The 9281-nt window shown below is 34.3% G+C and overlaps 2 protein-coding genes across 9 annotated transcripts; one reads left to right on the forward strand and one right to left on the reverse strand.

The window, feature by feature from the left end:
• The first annotated feature begins 297 nt into the window (after positions 1-297).
• LOC131610304 (cytokinin dehydrogenase 1-like) lies at positions 298-2758 on the forward strand. Its single transcript, XM_058882207.1, has 5 exons — positions 298-1154; positions 1245-1372; positions 1475-1735; positions 1903-2165; positions 2321-2758. Exons 1-5 carry the CDS (start codon positions 497-499, stop codon positions 2643-2645), a joined length of 1635 nt encoding a protein of 544 aa, XP_058738190.1. The 5' UTR covers positions 298-496; the 3' UTR covers positions 2646-2758.
• A 480-nt stretch (positions 2759-3238) lies between these two features.
• Positions 3239-5906, reverse strand: LOC131610305 (uncharacterized). 8 transcript variants are annotated; one of them, XM_058882212.1, is made up of 4 exons: positions 5727-5906; positions 5381-5462; positions 5165-5265; positions 3239-3799 (listed from the first exon to the last, which is right to left on the reverse strand). In XM_058882212.1, the coding sequence occupies exons 3-4, from the start codon at positions 5196-5198 to the stop codon at positions 3396-3398; spliced, it is 438 nt and encodes a 145-aa protein (XP_058738195.1). In that variant the 5' UTR covers positions 5199-5265; positions 5381-5462; positions 5727-5906; the 3' UTR covers positions 3239-3395. The 8 variants fall into 8 exon arrangements, with proteins under 8 accessions (XP_058738195.1, XP_058738192.1, XP_058738193.1 ...); XM_058882209.1 differs by having other exon boundaries at positions 5165-5280; XM_058882210.1 differs by having other exon boundaries at positions 5165-5285.
• Positions 5907-9281: the final 3375 nt, after the last annotated feature.

Raw genomic sequence — 9281 nt, forward strand, 5'->3', positions numbered from 1 at the left:
GGGGCAAGACCCGCATGGTCTCGCCGCCATCATTTTCTTTAGAATGGATCAAAGTTTTCATATCACAGCCTCAAATATGTCCACACTATCACTTTACTTTGGTGAGCCTCAACAGAACGGGCATAACAGTTTCTATTAAACCATCTTTTGTGATAGTTGTACATGGATATGTGGTGACATCCCACTTATTAAAGTTTAAACCTATTATTCAAGTTACCAAAAAAAAATTATTTAAAGGATATATTCAACAGCATTGAATTTCATACCTATTTTACTTGTACTTTCTATATATCACCAAATATACACATGATAAAGAATTTGTTACCATTACAAGGTGCATCAAACACACCTACATGAGACTATCATGTTTGTCTATAAAAAGGTGTTACCTCTTCAAATTGTCTTCTCAACTTTTCATTTGTTTATGGTCTACTAAACCTTTCATTCTTCTTCTATACATACCCTGCTTCACAAAAACAAAATATTCAACCAAACCATGGCATTAAAACTTTTTGGTTTCTCAAAACATGCCATACTTTCATTCATCAAAATCACTATACTTCTAATCCTTAATTTTATGATTAACAAAGCAGACTCAGGCTGCAACAATTCTGTCATAACATCAAAAATTTCAATTCAACACTGTGAAATCCTCACATCATTACAATCACAATCCTTTGATGGCCACTTGAGCTTAAACCACAATGAAGATGCTGCTAAGGACTTTGGTAACATACATCATTTTCCTCCTCTAGCAGTGTTGCATCCGAAAACCGTTTCAGATATTTCACGTGCTATAAAACATGTTTTCGAAAAAGGGTCTGATTCCGAGCTGAAGGTAGCTGCTAGAGGCCATGGACATTCCCTTCAAGGTCAGGCACAGGCACATCAAGGACTAGTCATCAAAATGGAGTCACTAAAGGGTCCTGAGATGAAAATTCAGACAGGTGAATTTCCTTATGTGGATGTCTCCGGTGGTGAGTTGTGGATAAACATTCTGCATGAGACTCTTCAATATGGATTGGCACCGAAATCTTGGACAGATTATCTTCATCTAACGGTTGGAGGCACTCTTTCGAACGCTGGAATAAGTGGACAAGCTTTTAAGCATGGACCTCAGATCAATAACATCTTCCAGTTGGAAGTTGTCACAGGTACTGCTCAAACAGAATCTAAGAAGAGTTGGCTTTGTTTTAGTTTTTTTTATAAAGATGAATGAGAATAATTGTTCCCTTTTATTGCAGGAAAAGGAGAAGTTGTTACCTGCTCAGAAAATCAAAATGCTGACCTTTTTCATGGTGTTCTTGGAGGACTTGGACAATTCGGTATCATCACCAGAGCTAGAATTTCTCTTGAACCAGCACCAAAGATGGTGAGTGTACTCTACCGGTGTACCTTCATTCTCTAATATGAAAGTACAGAAAAAAGTTTCCAAGAATATACTTTTTATGACATAATCTGTAACATTTTACAGGTGAAATGGATTAGGGTGCTCTATTCAGATTTCTCTACATTTACAAGAGATCAAGAATATTTGATATCACTTAAGGACACATTTGATTATATTGAAGGATTTGTAATCATAAATAGAACTGGTATCCTTAATAGTTGGAGATTATCTTTTGACCCGAAAGATCCACTTCAGGCCAGCCAATTCAGTTCAGATGGAAAGACTTTTTACTGTCTTGAGATGGCAAAATATTTCAAACCTGATGAAGCCGAAGTCATGAATCAGGTAAGACAAAGACACACCTACAAACTTATTCACTGTGATTGAATTGACAGTGAGTTTGACGAAATCAAAGCGTCACTGTAATTATGCTATTCTCACTGTTAATTTAAACATGCACGCAATCTCAGCAGCTAAAAAAAGTTATAATTTTTTTTTACATTTAAATGCAGAGTGTTGATCACCTACTGTCAAAATTGAGTTACATTCAACCCACACTGTTCCTGTCAGAAGTGTCTTACGTGGAATTTTTGGACAGAGTGCATGTTTCTGAGATGAAGCTAAGAGCAAAAGGCCTATGGGATGTTCACCATCCTTGGCTGAACCTTCTGATCCCAAGGAGTGAAATTCATGACTTTGCTAAACAAGTATTTGGCAATATTCTCAAGGACACAAGTAATGGTCCCATTCTCATTTACCCTGTCAACCAAACTAGGTATCTATCAAATCTTAGCTTGACAAACTTTATGCCTCCAGCTAGTACATGTTTGGATTTACCCTTTAGAGTATATGCTTTTGTATGTAACTTATTTTAGGATTCAAAAATTTAAGCAACCTAAAAAAACGCAATTTTCAACTTTTTTTTTTCAGGTGGAACAGTAAAACATCTTTGGTGACCCCAGAGGAAGATGTTTTCTACTTAGTGGCCTTCTTGACATCAGCAATCCCATTTTCTACTGGTGAAAACAGTTTGGAATACATTCTAAATCAAAACAGAAGGATCTTAGATTTCTGCACCCATGCCAAACTAAATGTGAAGCAATATCTTGCTCATTACACCACACAGGAAGAATGGCAAACTCATTTTGGGTCAAAATGGGGGGCCTTTGTGGGAAGAAAAAGAACCTATGACCCACTAGCATTACTTGCCCCTGGCCACAGAATCTTTCAAAAGGAAGGGTCTACCTCCATTTAGTTTTAGAATGTAAGGTTGTGAATTATTGATTAATAATAACCTTATATGTTTCCATGCTCTTAATTATTGTAAATTTGTAAGCATGGCCATTGAATTCACACTTGAAAACGAAATGAGCGATTGCTTTTGGGTCATAACTACAAGACTGACTAAGAAAAACACCAGCAATGAGCTAGTGGGACTATGATACGAGCATTTGGGAAAAGGGGTCTTATAGGTAGTTTGTAACAAATTTGAGTTTACATCTTTGCACCACTTTTGTAATGAAAAATATATGCAAAGAAAGGGACAAATTCATAATCAAGGAGAAAGAAATAAATTGCATACTCTTCTCCTATGAAACACGGACACCAGAAACACAATACCGACACAGACACGTCGGCACCAGTAATAATTAAAAAATAAATAAATTAAACGTATTCACAAGTGTCGGTTTCAAACCTGGACACATTTGTGTCTGTGCTAGGTAGCTTTTCTCGGCCTACCCAATTGTAAGGAGGTTGAGAGTTCTATCCCAACCCACAACTTAACACTGACTTAACAGTACTAAAATCTGTCATTCCAAAACAAATAATAGTAAAAGACCAACCATATTTACAAGAAAATAGTTTCACAGTATTTTTAACAAGATTTTTTTTCTGATATTACATGACTCATTGAGTTTAACAAGGACCAGTTAAGAAGATAAACACAAGAGTATCGCCCTAGTTAAAAAGATGCAACTATAAGTGCTTACAACAGAGACAATAACTATTCACCCGTAGTCGCACCAGTCCAACCAAGTCCGGGCCTGCTTACTTCTCCTTGGGGTTCCTCGTAGTCTCGTGCATCACGAATTGAAGCTTCAAAGTCAGTTGAATCACTTGCAACAGGAAGAAAGCTACTGATATCATCTCTAGCACCAAATCCCCCAGCCCGGATTACATCATCAGGTGTTATGGATGCCTCCATGTTAACATCTCCGGATACATCAATTTCCTCAACAGATGTACCCTTTGGACAATTTTCTCCGCCTTTCAAATCAGATTCCTTTGTCTCTTCAATATCGCCCGAGGCTCTTGTAAAATGTTGTAAAATATCTTTGCCATCGTCAATCTTAGACAGATTGGTGTCAGTGGATAAGTCCTGAACTGGTGGAGTGCTCCCATTTTTATCTGATGCATCATAACATAACCATTACATCAAATGAAAACAATCAAAAAGAAATCTATAGACCAGATTTACTAGGTAAAGATAATCCTATCAAGTAAAAATCCACTTTCGCGTTATCTCTAGAGTAGTTTGGAACAACTTCAAATAAGTATATCATGCAACCAAAGACTATGCACTTCCTACTACAAAAGGCTAAATAAAGTACACACCCGGTTAAGTGGATGAAAAAACTGATAGGCTTTTGAAAAAACTGTTATGTTTCAGTAGACCAAATGATTTGGTGAAACTGCTTTAACATGCTGAGGGTACAGTTCAACAGAAGTAGACCAAATAATTGAAGATAATTTTGAATCAAGTACAAAAGATTTCCATGAAGAGTATATAGTCTCGGGATAAGTGAATAGTATAGTGTGTTTGCATGTTAGTGCTTTGGCATGCTTCACTCATTGATTCTATTACTTTTTTCAAATAAATAAATACATAAATTTGATTCCTTTATTTCAATTGTGATGTTATCAACCAATTTTCCCGGCTTTATTACTTCACTATTTTAATATTTTACTACAAATTGTTCCAATTCCAAACTCAAGTCCACTATATTACGTCTACAAGGTATTGTCTGCTTTATGAGTCCTCTTTTGGAAACCTGAATATGTATGTATAAGTGAGGCAGTTTTTACTTTACAAGTCGGCTAGACGTAAACCACGATTCTTAAGATGGTATTAGAGGCTCAGAGCTAGGTTTAAGATTTATTAGTTCACCTACTATCAGGTTTTTGGTAATAGGTTCTACTACCTGGTCATCCATCATTTATTTCTACTTACTTAAGAACAATATATCACCTAAATATGTGTTTATAAACAATTCTTAAAGAGTAAATTTTGTGGTTTACCAGATCAAAAACAATTTTGTGGTTTACCAGATCAGAAACAATCATTCATATAGTCTTATGATCACTTAAACTAGTAAATCGAGTACATGATTTACATTCCGAAATGTATTACTCCCTCCTCCTTTTTAAGTGTCGTTTAGAAGATTTTTTTTGGTTTCTATTTAAGTGTCGTTTTATAGTTGAATATTCTAGCTTCTCAATTATACTCTTCCTTTCTCAATAACTCCATTTCCATTTTCCATAAAATTAATTATACCCTTACTTTCTCAATAAGTCCATTTACATTTTCCATAAAATTAATTATTTTCTCAATTAGTTATTGAAAATAGAGAGAATATGATTGAATTTATTTGGAAAGAGGAAATAAATGAGGGTATAATAGAAAAAATAACTCTAACAATCCACTATCTTGAATTGTGCTACTATCTTGAATTGTGCTAAAACGACACTTAAAAAAAAATAGGGAGTACTAACTTAACCTAATAAATATCCTCATAAGGCAGCTCATTTGATAGTTGGGACATCTGATTACAGAAATTGGTTCGAACCAGCGACATCCCAATTATTCGAGAAAACTGAAATTCCACAAACTATACTAAACAAAAATAACTAAACAAAGTAAGATCAAGCATTGGGAAAGTATTTGAACTGAGCTTCATATAGCATAAAGTAATTAGTTATAGCAGGCACCTTGCATCATTTTATCTGATTGGTATTCAAATGCATTCCTGTTTCAGTGAATTCAGATCCCACAATTTATGAAATCCTTGACCTGCAAAAACAAAGTAAATTAAAACAAACGCATTTGATCCTACCATAAATGCACTACAACAATCAAGATCAGTAAGTACTATCAGAATATGTACAAAGTGCAAAGTACACATCAAAGAATTAATAATGAAATAGAATTAGGAAAAAAAAATAGTAACATCACGCTTGTAAGTGACCTAATTTTTTCTTTTTAGATTAATTTATTAATAATGTGGTTGGTGTTGTTGGGTAGAAAAAGGAGAATAAAGGAGTAGTAGTGTAGTACCTTAAATAAATGATTGAAAGTGAAGGGTATATGAGAGAAGAAGAAGCGTGACTGAAGAAAAAAATCAGATTCTGGAACTGCGGTGGGTGCGTGCGTGTGTGTGAAGTTCGGCGACGGAGGAAAACAAGACACGTGTGTTCTGCACTCTGCGTTTTGGCAACGCTGGAGATCGTCACCTTTTCTTTTATCATAACTGCACCACTTCAGGGGTTGTTTTAACATTTTACATTAGTTTTCTGATTAAGGTTTGGTCGAGAAAATCCAAATTAAATCGGAATTCAAACCAAATCTTGGTTGAATATTATTTTAATTTAGATAATTTAGATAAAAATAGAATTAAATCAATGAAAATCGATATTAATTAGTTTAAGTAATGAATTTTTTAAAGTTTGCCAGTAGATATGTCTACCCTAATTAATTATTTATATTATCATCCTGAAAATTAGTATGAAAATTAGTATATGATATTCAACTACAAGAAGAAGAAAATAAAATGTCATTTGTGACAATCACAAACGAAAAATATTCGAAATTTTATATTATTATAAAAAATTAGTTCGAGTAGATTAGATAGTTTTTATAAAAAAAATTGCTAATGTAACCGATCAATCCAACTCAAATCAATCTATTATTTTTTAGTTTACTTCGACTTGAGCTTTATCGTAAAAATGTGCAAATTCAATTCAAACCAATTCATATATTTTTTATCGATTTGGGCATCGGATTCTCTCAAGACCGAAGCAAACCGCCCTGCAAACACCCGTATTTATTACACATTTTCTAGAAATCAAAAGCTAAATTCAACAAATAGTTAACTAAAATAAAAAATCAGGTGTACCGCATAAATGTAACTTTTTAACAACAATGAGAGTTAGTCATGACAATGTAACACAACCAGGACGCGGGTTTAAGATTATCAACTTCGTCCTAGCCTCCTTATATCAGTCTTGTTCTTGTCCTCAAACTCAGTCGAGATAATAATTGACCATTTATTCTACTCCAACAAGAAATGAGTTTCTTTGTCTCGTTCCACTATCACACGTATAAATTGTGAGTTTTTTTAAATGCATGTTTTTTCATAAAAACAACAATAAATAGTTAAATTAAATCAAAATATATTGAAGAAAAGCAAAACAAACACAAATTGAGGAATATATTGAAACTCTAAATCAAAATAAGTGAATCTAAAGTTAGGCATGCCTAACTTGTTAGCAACAAAGTACAATCAAGCATATTGGGCATAACATTTAGAATGAAAGTTTATCAAATTGAGTCATTCTTTGTCGAACAAGTCAACACAAGTATTGGCTTCTCTGACGGCATGAGTGACAAAGAAGTTCATACTTATAACAAGGATATGGCAGTTGCACCATTTTGTTTCTTAGTTGCCAATGAACTAAGGAGTGGACCTTGAAAGCTTGAACCGCTAAAGTTGAGTCAGTGTCCAACCATAAGTTGTGCCAATGATTGGAATGAGTCGGCTCAATGGCTCTAATGGCACCAACTAATTCTGCAAAGAAGGTACAGTGAATACCAAGGTTTTCAACAAAACCTCCAACATACTTTGCACCATTGTTCCTAAAGAGACTTTCACATGATGATGAAGTTAAGGTAGTTGTTGCATCAGTGTTATATTTTAACCAAAGGTTAATGGTTGTTATCCAAAGAACTTCTCTAATTGAGTTAGCTTTATGAGGGTCAATCTCCACGCCAAAAACTTTAAGGATTCGAAATTCTCTTGTAGAGGAATAATAAGACTGCCTGGTCCCTTTACCAAATAGGTACACATTAACTTTGGTCTCAGATATTGCATTCTTAAAGGTGTTAGCATGATCCTTGACACATGGTTGTGTTTCTACAATTCCAAATGATACTCAGGATGTTGATAATGCAAGCCTGAACTATCACTTAGCACTAAGGAGTCCAACCCCTGTCACAAATCTTTTAAACATTTTCCAAGGAAAATAATTAAAGTCCGGTATTGAGTTTAACACCCTAATTTCGATTAAATTGTTTTAATTTATTTATTTGTGACTTTTATGTGATTTATTCAATTATTATGTTGTTATACTTGAATGAATAGGAAGCATGGGGTGTGTGTATGTCCTTGAGGTGGGAGTGTGGAGAGAGAGAGTTAGAGATTGATATAATTAATTTAGAATTATTTTAATAATTAAAATCGTGGCAGTTTATTAAATGAGAAAAATTGAGCATTTGGGTCAAAAGTAGAAAATAAGAGAAATAGAATAGGGGAATGAGTGAGAAAGGATTGAGTGAGGGGAGAAACTACAATTTTAAATAGATTAATATCCTAACTATTTAAGGTTAAGCATAACCTAGGTTTAAGGAGGTATTTGACAATTTGTGAAATTGCTCTAAAGAGTCAGAAAAATAAGGAGTAACTTGAAGGTTTGAGGGTGAGGAAAGAACATCCAAACCAAAAAACTTGTGTTGCTGCGAGGAGAACCAAATAAGGAGAGAGAACTACTTCTCTAATAGGTATATGCATGAGGGATAAAATGAGCAGTCCTTAACCTCCAATAGGATTGTTGGGTTTTTTTAATTGAATTATGTAAATTGATGATGAATTACTATTATGTGATGATACTAATGATAGAATTCGTGTACTGTGATATGTGTTAATATCTGCTTTGAGTTGTTGATGAAATTTAATCATTTTTGAGATTTTTGAAGGTTTTGCAGCATATATGAATTCATGGGATTGTGTGATTAAATATGTTAAAACTGATAAATTAATTTGCAATGGATGTATTATAACATGTATAATGTGTTTTGGATCGAGTTTAGGTGTTAGAAGTGAAAAATTAGAGTTATATATTGAACTCCATAACATAAAATGAAGTCTACAATCTACAGGTCAATGACGGACGTCATCACTATAACGATCGAGTCATTATGGCATTGAGGGTGCTGACGGGTGTCAACGGCCTATGGGTTGGTTGTTAGGGGTTTTAGGGTCAGTGACTGGTAGCCCGTCATGCTACCAATAAGGGCGTAATTCTCTCAGTTGTTGGAATTAACTTGTTTCCAATTTTTCGAGTTTGATTGGCTGTTGACCTACTATTTAGCTATTGTTTGATGTTGTTTTGATGTGACTTGATGATTAAACGTGATTTTAATTAATTTTTAAGAATTGAAAGACGGTTGATGAAAATGCTTAGGTGTTGATAATAATGTTGTGTTGGACATGATTACTAAGTTGCGATAATTATGTGTTGTTGTTAAACATGTTGATTGAGTTGTGTGTGATTACTAAGTTGTTTCATGATTGCATTGAACACATACTATTGCTGCCTTGTGAATAATTATGTGGGAGTGCATAATTATTGTTGTTTATGGTTTGAAGGGGATATAACCATGTAATTGTTGTTGTTACATCAACTGTATGTCATGTGACATTTGTGTCATTGTTGTTGAAAGAGGCAGATTGCAAGTCTAGAAGGGTGGACAAGTAACTTGTCCCGAACTTAGAAGGGTGGATTCGGGGTCTATAAGGGTGGACCCAGTTTGTTTGAAGAACCTTCATTGATTGGT

This window comes from Vicia villosa, linkage group LG6, assembly GCF_029867415.1.
Source record: "Vicia villosa cultivar HV-30 ecotype Madison, WI linkage group LG6, Vvil1.0, whole genome shotgun sequence".
In the NCBI taxonomy this organism is placed as follows: domain Eukaryota; kingdom Viridiplantae; phylum Streptophyta; class Magnoliopsida; order Fabales; family Fabaceae; genus Vicia; species Vicia villosa.